The sequence below is a fragment of the Sapajus apella genome, unplaced genomic scaffold, assembly GCF_009761245.1.
Source record: "Sapajus apella isolate SASKATOON/1434 unplaced genomic scaffold, GSC_monkey_1.0 scaffold73, whole genome shotgun sequence".
Lineage (NCBI taxonomy): Eukaryota > Metazoa > Chordata > Mammalia > Primates > Cebidae > Sapajus > Sapajus apella.
Window position 1 is genome coordinate 9,360,398 of NW_022437013.1, and position 16,027 is coordinate 9,376,424.

The 16,027-nt window shown below is 36.6% G+C and overlaps 1 protein-coding gene across 1 annotated transcript in view; it reads right to left on the bottom strand.

The window, feature by feature from the left end:
* IL1RAPL2 (interleukin 1 receptor accessory protein like 2) overlaps positions 1-16,027 on the bottom strand; it is a 1,136,852-nt gene that overhangs the window by 17,331 nt on the left and 1,103,494 nt on the right. The window contains exons 8-9 of the mRNA XM_032250933.1: positions 14,238-14,383; positions 5,082-5,225 (exon numbers count right to left, since the gene is read on the bottom strand). Of these exons, the coding sequence (XP_032106824.1) occupies positions 5,082-5,225; positions 14,238-14,383 (290 nt within the window). The remainder of the gene's footprint in view (positions 1-5,081; positions 5,226-14,237; positions 14,384-16,027) is intronic.

Genomic DNA, 16,027 nt, shown 5'->3' on the forward strand with positions numbered 1-16,027 from the left:
GAGATTTTCAAAATCCTCTTTTTTAAAAAAAAATAAGTTAATGTAGTGAGCACAGACTCACGTGGAACTATTAGTAAACCCAGAAACTTACAAATAATAACTCTGAAGACTGGTAAGGATTTCAGGATTTGTTTCTAAAGCACATCAACATTTTCTATTAAAACATACCTAATTAGAATATATCTAAAACCTGACCAAAAGGTAGAAGCAGCCACTCACTTCCACCATCACTCATACCATGATTGCATTCTACCTGTTGAGGGAGGAATAAATTATAGATATCTGATAAGCTGTAGATATCCTCTTTTAGGAGTCGATGAGACCTCCTGACTACCTCTGAAGTAGGATCCTGTTGCTCTCATTCTGGTAAGAGTTGAGCCTTCACCACCACCAAACAAAAGGAATTCTGATTATTTATAGTAAGATGGTGCCTGAAATAAGGGGAAAGGGTTAATGCTCTAGCATCTTTTCCGGCTGCAAAAGGCTTCCATAAACCTTGGTTGAGTTACTTGATTGCCTAGAAGCAGATGCACATGAAGGATTGCCCTGAATAGTTGAGGAGATCATTTGGCTTACAAATTGGGTGCATTCCACTGTTGTGCATAAAACTCTGCTTGGAAGTGAGAATGTTCATAAGCAATGCTAATGTAAGAACCTCCTGGTAATCCTAGCACCTCTGCCCCTGTTACAATCAAGTGCAGGATGCACCTGCACGCCCTTGACTTTCTCCATCTATAATTACTCACCTGGGACTCAGAGCCCCCGATGATACACAGCTGGAAGAATAAAATAGGCCAAAGGACAAATAGCTCCATTCATATGACCAGAATATATTTCATTGTTCTTGATAGTGTTGCTGTCTCAAACTCCATAGTGTCAGGCTAGACGCCTGTTGCTCTCTCTGACTTTGATAACTTTCCTATCTCACAAACCTCCCTAATTTCAACCACTTATTAATCCATTCAACAATTATTTGTTGAGCATCTGCAATGGCTACTTGACTTCTTTACCCATGTGACCAGACCTTCTAGACTCCTGTCCTACTGCTTATACTGACTATGGTTATTTGTCTTCCAAACATGCTAAACTCATATATTCTTGGTTCTGTCCTTACTGGCTCCACCTATATTCTGATATTGCAGTTCAATGCTACAAACACCCCTAGAAAGTACTTCTATATTTACATTTTTCAAATCAAGTTGTGACAAAGAGCATGGATTTCTTTGATATGTGTTAACATCCAACATATCTGGACTATAGATTTTACCTCGCATTCTAGAGGCACACCATTCATTGGAAAAATTGATGCTTCTGGTTTCATTCATGTTCCTTTAAGATGAACCAAAGGTGAAGAGCTTATGGTGTCTGGCCAGAGCAGGAAGAAAGCTCTCAAAGCCACCATGTCAGATGTCCTAGAAGCTCTAGGATGCCAGCTAGTGAGCCAGCAGTGACACAGATGCTGCGGTTTAAATAATGCAATTCAGCCTTATGTAGACAGCCAAGAAAACCTCATGAATAGCTGCAGCTGTTGCTCACAAAGAGGCGCAAGATAGATAAAGCAAAATCAACAACATGATACAAATAAGGTTAACAGCTAGGCCTGAAAATTGTTTCTAAACCGAAAGGCTGTTCAGCAGCACCACTTTTCTAGGCAAGGCTAATGAGCCTTCCTCTGTGCTAAATAATGCTGACTAAGCTCATCTGAGGAACCAAAAAATAGAGCACAATGCACACAGAAAAGTGTAAGGAAGAGGGATGGCCCAGTGGTTATCATAAGTATACTGTTCCTTAAGTTATAAGGAAGAGAACCACACATTTTGTAGAAGAATTTTCCTGTTATCACACCTGTCCTTTTCTGTTTTAAAATCTAATTTTAATCCTGTTCCCTACAAGAAGCCATTTGTGTTTATAACTCAGTTGCTCTGCAGCTGTGCTAAACAGTGCTAAACTCCTAGTTTCTACAGAGCAAAGAATGTGTAATCTTGTTATTATATAACTACTACCTACTATAGTATGTGTGTGTGTGCATGTGTGTGTGACTGTATTGTTGATCCAGATGAAGAATATAAGTAAATGCATCATGCATAGTCCCTGTCACTTAGTAGACACTTAGATATTTAATGACTGAAAATTGAAAGGTTGAATATATGAAACAATCACTGTTTAGTGGGTTGAAATAAAGTGAATTAAATTTTAAACGTGGCTAAGAACTTAAAATTTGTGGGATGGATTTTATTTTATACAAAATAAGGCACTTTTATGAGAACTTTTAGAAAATACCACTATAGATATTGTCAAAGAGAACATGGGGAAAAAGCATATGGGTAAAATTGTGTCTACGATTTGTCAAAATATTTAAATAGAAAAATGAAAAATTTGATACATTATCTGGCTGATATTTGGTGTTCTGTAACTGTAGATTTCTAAAAGGAGGTTAAAATTTATTTATTAGTTTTAACTACATACATGTTGACTTTTTAGTATTCCATTGAAGTTAATGCAAAGGTTACATACTTAAGTCCAAGATTTTATATAGGAATATAAAATATTTTAATCATCCTTCCTAATGAAAACACTTGAAGTACCCTCCTGCCATATTGCGTTTTTCCCCAAATAATGAATTTGGAATCAATATATACAATTATGTAATCAAATTGCTCTATATCACTGGACACCTTTGAACACAGGAGCCACATTGTAGATAAAGATGCAAAGTGGCATATTTAATTCCTGAAAAATCCTATCATATCAGCATAAAATTTATCTTACAAATATGTACTACAACTGATCAGTTAGTCTAGATTATTGGGTATCAGTGATGAAAGTAATTAATTATTGCAGATTAACATAAATTGTATAATCTCACAGATTAACAAATTGCATGTTATCAGGACTCAAAACATATAAATCACAGAAGCTTCCCTTTCATATTTTCATTTTATTTATTTATTTATTTATTTATTTATTTTAGAGACAGGCTCTCACTCTGTTGCCCAGGCTGGAGGGCAGTGGTGAGATCATAGCTCACTGCAACCTTGAACTCCTGGGTTCAAGTGATACTCTTGACTTAACCCCCACAAGTATCTGGTACCACAAGCATGCACCACCATACGCAGCTAATATTTTTTAAAGTAATTTTTGTAGAGATGAGGTCTCCCTATGTTGCAGAAGCTGGTCTTGAACTCCTGGGCTCAAGTAATCCTCCTGCTTAGGTATTCCAAAGTACTGGGATTTTCTGAGCTACTATGCTTGGCCTCTTTTATGTTCTTTTACATAGATAATGCATCGTTTACCTTTACAATTGTATACTTTAGCCACTTGCTGGTACCTGGGAACCAGGGACATTTTCCTCAATAACACATTCTGTCGAGTTTTTTTCTGTGTACAGATAAGAAGTCAGGATTTTTCAATATTAACTGTTGCATATAGGTAGAACTGAGGGTAACTGGTCATATTTTCATAAATATTGTCAGCATATATAATAATTGTTGGAATAGGCCCTAATTTTTCATTTTTAAGGTATGTCTGAATAAGAGTCTGTAATACTTTTAAATGGGCTGCTGTAATTGTTCAGTAAGTATGCAGATTTGACAATGAGCAAATAAGCATACATATGTACTCATCAAAAAGCATTTCTCAGCAGGTGCAGTGGCTAATGCCTGTAATTGCAGCAATTTTGGAGGCTGAGGCCACAGGATTGGTTGAATGCAAGAGTTTGAGACAGGCCTCGGTAACAAGATGAGAGCCTGTCTCTACAAGGAATAATAATAATAATAATAGCAACAAATTAGCCAGGCATGGTGGCATACATCTGTAATCTCGGCTACTCAGGAAGCTGAGGCAAGAGGACTGCTTGAACACAGGAGTTCGAGGCTTCAGTGAGCAAGGATTGCACCACTGCACTCCAGCCTGGGTGACAGTGAGACTCTGTCTCAAAAAAACAAAAAAAAAAAAAAAAAAAAAAAAAAGCATTTCTCTAATTTACTGTGAAAATATGAAAGTCAATTAAAACCCACTCATATCATCATGTATATAATAGTAACAATAAGACCAAAATCAGATTCCTCAAAAATTTGACATCTCTCACTATAAAATTAAAAACAAAATTGTGAATTCCTCTCCTTTGAGGTAACACCACCAACTCAAAAAAAATAAACAAATGCTCTATCCTTACTTATTTTGGTACAATGAAAACTCAGTTTTAAGTCTGACTTTTTAAAGTAATGTTTTACAAACTGGACTTCTTTCTAAAAATTTTTTGGATTACCTGTGGCATTCTATACACATTTCCAAGGCTTACAGCAGTTTCAGGATAAGAACTTTATGTATAAGAAGTTACATGTCATGATTTCTTATTGATTTTGATTGGAAACATGGCAGTTTGTACTCTTGAAAAAATTAAATCATTTTAAATGTTCAAAGAAACAAGTCTCAGTACACTGCTTTATTGATATTTCACTTGTAAGATTTTCAAAATTCATAAACAGCAAATATAAGAAAATTATCAGCTACACTCTGAATTTTTATTCTTTCAGGTCACCTTTGAGACTGGTGCTATAAGCATTCAAAATATGTAGGTCCATGTACTTTGAGCTTTAAAGGAGTGTCTCCATAGCTTTCAATCTGTTTCTTGCATGATTGCTTGTTTTCTAGCTGGCAGCAATGACTAAAACTGATCTGTACTTAAATTTGCATTTTCTGAAAAATTTGGAATTGATTCTTAATTTGCTTCTTACTAAGGGGAAGGGATTTGACAGTAATTGCTTTATATCCTGAACAACAAATGTCTTATTGTTAAACTTTTTGTTTGGAAATAAGGTCAAATGTATAGGAATATTATAAAAATAAAACTATTTCAGAAAACACATATAGCATTTACCCAGATTTACCTATTGTTAATACATTCTCCTCTTTTCTCTTTTTCTTGGTAAGTTTTTCTAAACTATTTAGAAATAAGTAACTTGCCATAGCTCTTTATCCCTAATTATTTAAGTTTGTACTTCCTAAAAATAGGGACTTTCTCTTACATAATCACAAATGCATGCCTTTTAATGGAATTTGAACAATAGGAGACAGCTTACCATCATTAGTTTCATCAGCTCCAAAGTGCTGCCTGTAGAAGAGCATCAGTTCAATGTTATAGCATTTGTAAATGACCACCAGCAGTACAAGGAGGAGGAGGATTGCTCCCAGGCCCCCTGCAAGCTCAATTTTGTAGATTAAGTCTGGAGTGAACAGAGTAAACAGGAAAAGGTAATTAAATCAGCAACAGTTGGGATCTTCTCATATTTCAAGTATATAAGATGTACTACCATTCTGTTTTTCTTTCCAGAAAATTCTTCCTTAATGCTGTAGCTTTGCTCTTGATATATTTGTACGAATCAATTTTTTGTGAAATAAACTCTTTAAAATTTAATTAATTTACTACTAAATGTGGTAAGTCTATCCGAAAAGGAATAGTTGCTCTCAATTCGTTCTGAATGCATCAAAGATGTCACATATATGCTCCTGCTCTAAATGTATTTCAGAGAACTATTAAAGCTACTTTATTCTGAGTCCAAGCCAACATTTTCTTATTTCTATTAAATTATCTTATTGGTTTAGTAAGATTATCATCTAGCACTTCTCAGGCCACAAGCCCTATTCCTTCGCAGGAGAACAATATAATAAAATTACTTTCAGAATCAAATAAAACCTAATAAGTTTGCAGGATTTAACTGTTTCATTTAACCCCAGTAGAACATAATCCAATATAAGGTAAGCAGGGAAAATTAGCTTATCCATTTCCCCTACTTATTTGAATAAATGACTGTAATATATATGTGATATAATATGCCCAAAGGAGCTAAAACAGAATGAGAAATTCGGGCTAATCATTTGGCCTCTTTAGCCAACGCCTGGCTACCTGATAGCAGACTTAGGTTGGTCCAGTGGGGCATCCCTAGAACTCTAAGCACTGGAACAATTAAATCAAAATATAATAGAAGACAAAATGTCTCCCAGGCTCAGAGAACAGTGACTTAACCTGTAGCTTAATTAGTAGTATTAATAAATCTAAAGAATGTGTCATCCAAAGAGGGTATGGTATCATGAAATTTAGAGAAATGGGAAGTCAGAGGAGAATTTAGAATGTGAGTTCAACAAAATACTGAATCTGGGAGATACCAGACCAGAGACATATTTTCCACAGCGATATCATTGGTCTCATCATAATTAAATAAAATTACCTACAAGATTAGCCAACCTACCTTTAACGCAATTCCATAATTACCAAGTGACTATTTTATTACTAATTCATGTAATAAAATACATGAATAAAATACATTTAATAAATATGTAATAAAATACATCCTTAGAAAAGAGAGAGACAATCTAGTTTGTACATCAGTTCCTTGTGAGTTTAGTTGGCATCAGTCAGTCTCCCTGGATGGATCAATTTGATTTTGACAAATTGCTGCCCACGACAGGCTGTTACCCTTGAAAGCCAGGTTGTCATCCCTTTCTCTAGGCATGTCCCTTACCTCTATACAGGATTATTGCTTAAGAGAAATTAGCCAGGCTCAATATAACAATTAAGATCCATTTAGCAGTTTATGTAAATACAAGTAATATAACTATAGATAAAATCTTCAACCTGTGTATTATCTATTCTCTAAATAATCCTTTGGGGTAAGAATTATTGGTCCAAACCTATAGATGAAGAATCTGAGATTAAGTAGTTTAAGTCACTTATCCAGGGTCATATACCTAAGAAATGGCAAAAATGGGACTTGGGCCCAGGTCTCCTAACTTCAAATTCAAGACTGTTTTTATTACACCACGGCCTTATATACTGCAGCCTGGAATGTGACAACAGATAGCCTTCTACCTGTTCTTCTATAGAATGTTGCAAGTGCTTCTTGACAACACGTGTCCTATAGTAAATTTTGGCTCCATCTGTCCTTTCAGTTCCAAGGAAAGAAGAAATACAACAATTCACCAGGAAGAATGAAAGAACTTGGCAATCCTCAGCCACTTCATTGGTAAGATCTTGCAGAATTCTGTAGCTGTAGCCAGGGAGGAAGGAGGGGCTCCCTGGAGTCCAATATATGAAGAAAAGTGTTTGGTTTTGTGAGGAGAGAGGGAATGTAGTCTTGGAAAGGAAGTGGAGTGAGAGAAGAGATGATGGTGGCCAGACACAGAACAGCCAATCAGCAGAGTCATATAATGGAAATGTAAGAAACACAAATAAGTGTCAGTCTTTTTGAGTAAGGAGAGAGGGGAAAGGATAGAAAAAGGAAGAGAGTGGGGCTGCTGTGAAGGATAAAATATGCCAACAAGGAACCTTGTGAAGAGACACACAATGAATAGGGTTAGGAAATTGGAATCTGTGTCTGTCGTGACTGTTGCAAGAGGTGGTCTTTAAAAAAAATAAGCCACTAAATTTCATGTAAAAAAATAGTTCAACACACAATTAGCAATGCTTTCTGCCCTCTATATAAAACGTGGCTCTTGAGGAACCACTACCTTCCTCTGCCTCTGCCTATGTTTGGGATAAAGCATAAAGCAGGCTTTCTTATGAGTCCTCTGCGGGCTGCAAACCACAATTTTTACTTGTTTTCTCACAATTTTATATATACCATCAATAATACATTCTTAATTAATAGCCAATTTTAAATAGAGAGAGCAATACAATTTTCTTTGCTAATCTGAAAACTGACTTCTCTTTCATCTTGGGCCATTAATTGACTTGAATCAAAAGGTTTTTTCTGTTTTAGGATGTTCATTTTATGCTATAAATTTTTTGGTTTTTGTCTGTCTCTCTCTTTCTCTCTGGTCAGAAGAGCTTTCAAATGTTTAAAAAGTTGTGAGATGGGAAGTTTTTCAGTAATTTCTGTGTTATTTACAGAGTAGAGTTGCTATTAGGTAGATGGAAAACTTCAGCAGCAGGAACAATCTGTGCTCTCAAGTAGCAGGCATTTTTTTCAGCAGTAAATTTATGGAAGAAAACCATGGTGAAAAAAGTACCTTTGTGATTTTGGGGTCCATTTTATAAAAATGTCTTTGAAAGATATTATGTAATAATGGCTGTTTAAGTTGAAAACTGTGGACCTAGGCCCAGAGACTCAACCAGCATTCTTTGAATCAGCCCAGGCAGTCACATCAAAAGTGAAACATCAATCCTATAATCAGAGGGCAGAATTGCCATCACCCAAATGACACTTGGATTTTCTTTTGTCTTCTATTTTCAATTGCAATTTTCAATGTCAGCAGGATCTATACTTCTAGGGACATTTACTGACTGAGAAACTGAAAGTCATTTTATTTGGGCTTGTCTTGGATATACTTCACAAAGATAGCTATAGCAAGAACAGCAAATATTTATGGGCTTGTAAATTTTTCTAGACATCCAAAGTACATGTGCAGTTCTTTTTACCTTCTTAGTTTGAACCCGCTTATTTCTTCACTGTGAACACAAAGATCAGATATTATAGAATGGGACAAATAGGAGCTGAAGCCAAGGGACTGGAGAGAAGGAAGGCATGTAATGTTTGAGCTTGCTCCTCTGACTCATAAGTTGGGAAGCAGGTTAGGAGATCCCACCTGGGGGATTCTGTCATGGTCTGAATGTTTGTTCAAAATGCGTATGTTGTAACCTAACCCCCAAGGTGATTTTATAAGCGGGAGGCCTGGCTAGGCACAGTGGCTCAAGCCTATAATCCCAACAGTTAGGGAAGCCAGGGTAGGAGGGTCACTTGAAACCAGAAGTTTGTGACTAACCTGGGCAACAAAGTGAAACTCTATCTCTAAAAAATTTAAAACAATTACTTGGGCATGGTGGTGTGTGTTTGTAGTCCCAGCTACTCTGGAGGCTGAGGCGGGAGAATTGCTTGGGCGCAAGAGTTTGAAGCTGCAGTGAGCTATGACTGGGCCACTGCATTCCAGCTTAGGCAACAGAGTGAGACCCTCTGCCCTGTTTCTAAAAAAAAAAAAAATTTAAAAAGGAAGCATGTGAGAGGTGATTAGGTCATGAGGGCAGAACTTTCATGAATGGGGCCTCTTTTTTTTTTTTGAGACGGAGTTTAGCTCTTGTTACCCAGGCTGGAGTGCAATGGCGCGATCTTGGCTCACCTCAACCTCCGCCTCCCAGGTTCAAGCAATTCTCCTGCCTCAGCCTCCCAAGTAGCTGGGACTACAGGCACGCGCCACCATGCCGTTATTTTTTGTATTTTTTAGTAGAGACGGGGTTTCACCATGTTGACCAGGATGGTCTCGATCTCTTGACCTAGTGATTCACCCACCTTGGCCTCCCAAAGTGCTGGGATTATAGGCGTGAGCCACCATGCCTGGCCAAATGGGACCTCTTATAAGAAAGGCCTGAGGAAACCTGTTTGCCTCTACTGCCATGTGAGGACACAATGAAAGTGCCATCTATGCGAAATGGGTCCTTACCAGATACCAAATCTGTTGGTACCTTGATCTTGGGCTTCCTAGCCTCCAGAACTGTGAACAATCAATTTCTGTTGTTTGTAGACTATCCAGTCTATGGTATCTTGTTACAGCAGCCTAAATGGACTAAGACAGAAATTTGTACTGAGAAGTGGGCTGCTGCTGTAACAAATACCTAAAGATGTGGAACCCCCTTTGGAAATGGGTAATGGATAAAGGGTAGAAGAGGTTTGAGGTATATTGCCAAGAAAAGAGCCTTAAGAACAAATCTGCTGCGGGCTTAGGAAGAAGAGAGCTGTAGAGAATGCTTCAGTTATCTTAGAGATTGCCTAAATGGTTATGATCAGAATGTTAGTAGAAATGTGAATGGTAAAGATCATTCTGATGATATCTCAGGCAAAAATGAGGAATAAGCCCCTACCAGACATGAATCTGCTGGTGCCTTGATCTTGGACATCCCAGCCCCTAGGATTATGAGCAATAAATTTATAATGTTTAAAAATTACCCAGTCTAAGGTGTTTTGTTTTAGAATGCTGAGCAGACTGAGAAAGTTTCCTATTCAGATGTGGTGGGACAGAGTGAAGCAGCAGCACTGAGAATGAAGAGAGATTTGATGATATGCCTCTGTTTTGTGAGAAAGGAAGTGTGTGCAGAGAAGCAGAAATAATTATCAGAATTTCTTGAATCTAAGTTCAGATTCTTGGCTCACCAAATAAAAAAATTTAGGATTAACTTCTTACTGAAATGCTAGTTGCACTTACTGGCAAATTGTTCTTCTGGGAATAAGGAAGTGGTAGGTGCAGATAGAAGATGGATAGGTAAAAGGTATCTTGCTTTTTACAAAGCTGGACCCTGTTAATTGGATATATTAGATGTGAGTTTTCATTTTACAAAAGTCCTTTTCACTTAATGAAAAGATTCATCATGTTTCTTCTCCACAATGTTCACTTAAGGCATTTTAAGTATTTGACTTACAGCTCATTAAGAAGTTATTGTTCCACAAAACAAGCCATACTAGTACTCCAAGTGGGAACACTACTGCTAATGAGGCCAGGCTATGATGTGATAAAGCTTAAAAGGTCCAACTCCAAAGGAAATATCTGAAGTTTCTCAAAACAAGTCAGAGCTTATTCTGACTTAAAAAACAAAATATGACAGGTCCGTAAGGATTCTTGCTCTTTCTTGGGCTTCCACTACATTGTCAGAAGCTCCTAGGGAGACCAAGTAAGGGAAGACTAACTGCAAACTTTTGTTGAGCACAATGAAATAATTTAACTGCTACATAGAACAGACAGTACGAACTGATATACTATGGGCCAAAAAACTCGTTCTGTTGGACCACACAATGTTTAAAAAATAAATACTAATATTTAAAAATTAAAAGATTTCATATCCAGTCTTTTAGCTTCACTTGAAAACTCTGAAGCTCTCATATCCCTGGACTTACATCCTAGCAAAAACAGTGGTAATCTTATAGAACAAAGTATTTGTTGCCCTTTTAAAGCAAAGAATGTTTTATCTTGTCTGTGTTTTGATTTTTTTCTAATATCCAGCCCTCTTCTAAAAAAAAAATTCAATATTTTCCTGGAACCTGAGGTCTTTGTTTGCAACCCCTGGAAAGTAAACAATACCTGGAAAGAAAAAATGCATTTAGGTAATCCAGGGCATACGTAAGTCATGACAAAATCACAGATCAAATCTTCCTATCAGTCCCTGTTATCGATTGCTCACCTGATTGTGCTTGTCCCCTATGAGCAGAATTTTCATCCAAAAATTAGCTTTGAGCACTTATTACGTTTCATGCACTAGACATATAGCAGTAAATAAGGCAAGAAAAATTTCTGTTCTCATGTAGTCTATATTTTAGTGGGGGGAAAAACAAGAAGCAGATAAATATGTAATATAATATCCAATAGTAATAGACAAAATGAAAAGAAGTAGAGACAAGTTAGAAGAAAAAGAAAATGAAAGGTAGTATCATTTTATGTAGGATGGCCAGGAGAGACTTATCAAGAAGGTAATATTTAAGTAGAAATCTGTATGAAGGGAAGGAGCGAGTCATGGAGACAGCTGGAGGCAAGGGTGTTCCAGACAGATGAAATAGCAAGTACAAAGGACCTGAGGCAGGACTGTGTTTGGTTAACATGAGAAACAGAAAGAAGGCTAGTGTGTATAATGTGTGAGGAAGATTTTGGTAGAAAATGAAATCAGACGTGAGAACAGATTGTGTAGTGCCTTATAGGATATGGTAAGGATTTGGAATTTCATTCTTAGTGTAACAGGGAAGGAATTGTGAATGGAGGGTTCTGATCAGGGGAATGACATGAACTTACTTACGTTTTTAAATAATCTTTTTTTACTGTTGTGATACGAATAGACTGTGAGAAGAAAAGGGTAGAAGCAGGGAGACCAGTTAGGCTGTTGCCATGATCCAGATAATTGGTGCTGGTGGCTCAGAAGAAGAAGTGGGTAGTGAAGGTGGGAAAAGTGTTCAGAGTCTGAATAGGCTTTGAAAGTTAAGCCAGGGGATTTGCTGGTGGACTCGATATAGGATGTGAGTAGAGAAAATAAAAAGTGAAGAATGACTCCAAGGATTTTGGCCTGAACAACTAGAAGAATGGTGATGCAGATGGAGAAGGGGACTAGAGGACCAGGTTCATATGCAGGAGAAATTAGGAATCCTGTTTGGGACAAGCTAAATTTGATATGCTTACTAGATCTCTAAGAAGAGTTGTTTAGTAGTCAATTGAATATACCAATGAGTAGTCCAGGCTAGATATAAATTTGGGAATTGTTAGCATATAAGTGACAATCAAAACCATGAGATGGAGACAGAATGAAATCACCTACTGAATGAGTAAGAAGAGAGGCCCTGAACCCTGGGGAACTCCATTATTTAAATATTTTGAAGATGAGAATTAATATTGTCAGTTATCCTGAATTAGACAGGTTTCCTTGTAGAAGCCATGGGAGATAGCAGAGTGTTATAGTGTGTCTTGGTTTGTACTGTCACATTTTTAGAAATTTTTAGGAAATGCTCTGTGTTGCTTTACTTATTAAAGAGAAATTGATTTATTTTAAAACTCAAATTTCTGTCCACATGGGCTGATTGATAAGACATCCCCCATTATTTTTCCTAATAGCAGGTTTTTAATTATAACACTATATATCTTTTGCAGAATTGTAACAAATGTTTAATGTTTGTCTTTCTTTGCATTCTCACTCCTCCAGAGTATAAGCTCCAGGAAGACATGGGTATGTCTATCTTTTTCAGCTTTCTATTCCCCAGCATCTATCATAGTGCTGGCTGCACCTTTGTCTTCAATAATAAAATAAAATTTTAGCCATTTATTTGACCAGAATGGGTTCTAAGTGCTTATTACTAGCTAGCATTGCTCAAGTTGGTATCTGTGAGGATACAGAGATATAGCAGCAGGCTCTGGTTGGAGGATCTCTAAGCCTGAAATAAGACTGAAATGAACAGGAACAAAGTGATCCTTGCCACAAGGTGTTTGGGCATGATCAATACTTGTCTTCATGTGGTGCCTAGGATAAATTATCCAAGTTTAGTATAATAATAATGACTGTTTATGGCATATTTCACATCCATTGCATATCATTATTATTTGAACTGCAAAGTGACTCTGCAAGGTAGATATTATTAACCCTATTTTAAAGATAAGAAAACTAAGATTTAGGGAGTCTAACCAGACAAGTCAGTCCTACTGAACTAGGATCTCCTGAATCTGGGTCCCCTGACTTTTCTTTCTGTATTACATTCCTTTATACTTAAATACACCTTTAAGACAGAATCAAGTCTAATGGAGTAAGAAGTGGTGCTAGAGATATAAATGCATTATTTTCAGAATAATGATTCCTTTCTGCTTCTTCAAGAGCTGCTGGTCATTGTCAAGCATTAGGGCTGTCTGAAAAATATAAATTCCATCCTGGCCAGGAAGTACAACTAAGTGACCTTGCTGATTTAATCTGTTCTATTATTGCTCTAAAACCTAGGCAACAAGAACACTGATTGAGAACATTTGTTCTCCTACATTTGCAAAACCTTTGCCAGATGTACCTATACAGAAAGTATTTCGCCTTTTGCAGCGATCAAAACTCATAGCAAGGTAGGAGCCAATTCAGAAGCTATTCTAGCTGCTGAGATTGTCTATTGTTAGTATATCTGATTTTTATCTTCTTTATATGTAAATTTAGAGTTTATTTTCTTTGTTCATTATATATAATTTTCACCTGTCTGGAACTAACTTGGGAAAGGGATCTCCATAAATGCCAAAATATTTAGAAATATATATACTTGATAAAGACCCTTTAATATGAGGTCATATAAAATATAGTTTATAATTTTTATGATAATTGTAAGAATATTATATGGGATTATTAATACTTTTTAAATTTTTTAGTCAGGAAATAAAAAAACAACTGTGTTTCTCATCCAATAATAAAATCTCTTACATTTCATTTAGCAATATTAGCTATAAGAAGGCAAAATACGGAGAAAATATTGAATGTCAAATATATATCAAACTTTAACACAACTAAGGTATACTTTATATCACTGGATTTAACATATAACAATACTCCATTTCATTTATCCACTTCCTAATGGTATTGAATATCATAGGTATTTTATGCTAATATGCACAGTAAGAGAACTATCTTTTGTTAAAAAGACAAAATGGTTAATAGAAATTAATACTACATTGTAAAATAAAGCCAGGAAATATCTCTAACTTCAATAGTTGTTGATAGCTAAACAAATCATAGTTTTAGTTATTAAAATAAATACCCTTTTTACGCAGGAGAACACTGGCATGTTTCCGTCCATTTCGGTTTTCAACATGGCAGGTATAATTTGCCAGGTCAGCTTCCACCACTGAGTCAAAGATGAGTGCCAACTCAACTTCTTTTTCTCCAAGATGCTCTTTGAGAAGTCTGAAATAAAGACAGTATTCTTGGCTGAACTGGCTTGATCTGGGCAGAAAGCAGTCATGCAAAGATGGTTACACAGCTAATACAGGTCTCTGATGGTGGGCATGGTGAATCCTGGCTGGGTGTATGTATGGGCAGGACCTTCAACAAAAAAACACAAACGTGGCTCTTGACATGAAGATCAGATGGAAAAGAAGTGAATTATTCACTCGGCAAAAAGAAATATTAACATGCCACCAGGCTTTGATAAATAAAGTCAACATGGCTTGTGTGGTGAACAAGAGGAAACACTGGGTTCCACGTTCTAAACTAAGATCATGAAAAATATTAGATTTTTGCATCATGGCATGAAGGGAAAATATCTGTAGGAGTGTGGATTTTGTGGTAGAGGTTAGAGGTTTGATAGTAGTGAGGTAAAGGAGTAAAGAAGGGGACCTTGAATGTGGTTGCCTTATGAGAAGTAAACCGAAGATTTTTAGTGGCCTTCTATCCCCCTACATCAGTGAGAAGTCTACTATGCTTTTCTTCTGGCTTTTGTACAGTGCAGTCATGTGCTCTGAGCCCTAATCCCTCAATAATGCTAACACATCCATGACCCTGATTTCTCCAGGCACTGCTCTCCATCTGTCCCTCTGCTTTCTGCCCTCACAGGAGAAGCCCTCTGTAACATTTTCTCCTAACTTTGCTTTTTTTTTTTTTTTTTTAAGTTGCAAAGGGCCTTGTATGGCCAGGAACAGATGTTCTTTGCAGAGGGACTGAATTACTAGGATTACTTCCAGGAGAGTGCACCTCCTGTTTCTTTGGAAAGTTATATTCTCAACAACCACCATCTACATTCTGGGTGAGATGAAAGTGGGTACCCTGTCAACGTTTCTTTTGTTTCCCCTGCCTTTGGCCAAAGAAATAGCAAATCATGAGTCTACATGATGACAACCCTTCAGTTCAGTTCTGGAGTAGGTTCTTAAATACATATATTTTTTAAGCATGAAATATTTTAGATGGAAAATTGGAGAAGCAAAAGTAATTCTCATCTTCTTTTTGGATTCCTGGTTATAAATGCAGGGAATGTCCCTCTGATTTACTGGCATTCAGAATAAAATTGGAAACATGACTGTTCAGAAAAAACGGGGCTCTAAGTAGAGGCCTCCCAATTACAAGCTCAGGCTTGGTCTTTACAAAATCATTAACTCATTGGTGCCTTAATTTAACTCATCTCTAAACTGGGAAAATAACTACCATATGTATTTTAACTTTGTTGTGAGGGTAAAATGGGTTAAAGTGGTTTGAAAAGTAAATAGCACTATGCACGTGCAAAGGTATGTTATTAAATACAAACATTTCATTATCTGAAGTTAGATTATATTTTTGCTACTCCAAAAATATTTGTATTTATATTTACTGACATTCAAGATTGGCTTGGCTTAATCTCTTCTACTTCCCATTTGAGAACAGGAATGGCTTAAAGTTGGGTTAGTGGAATGGAGTTTCTAGAATCTGAGCCTCTCATACTAAAGTCGGAAGCCCTTTACATTTATATACCATCGCAGAACCAGACAAGTAGAAGAATTTTCTTACCTGCATTTTGGAGACCACATCTTACGGTTAGTTTTTCTATAAATTGTTTTTATTTTTCCTGACTAAAGCTAT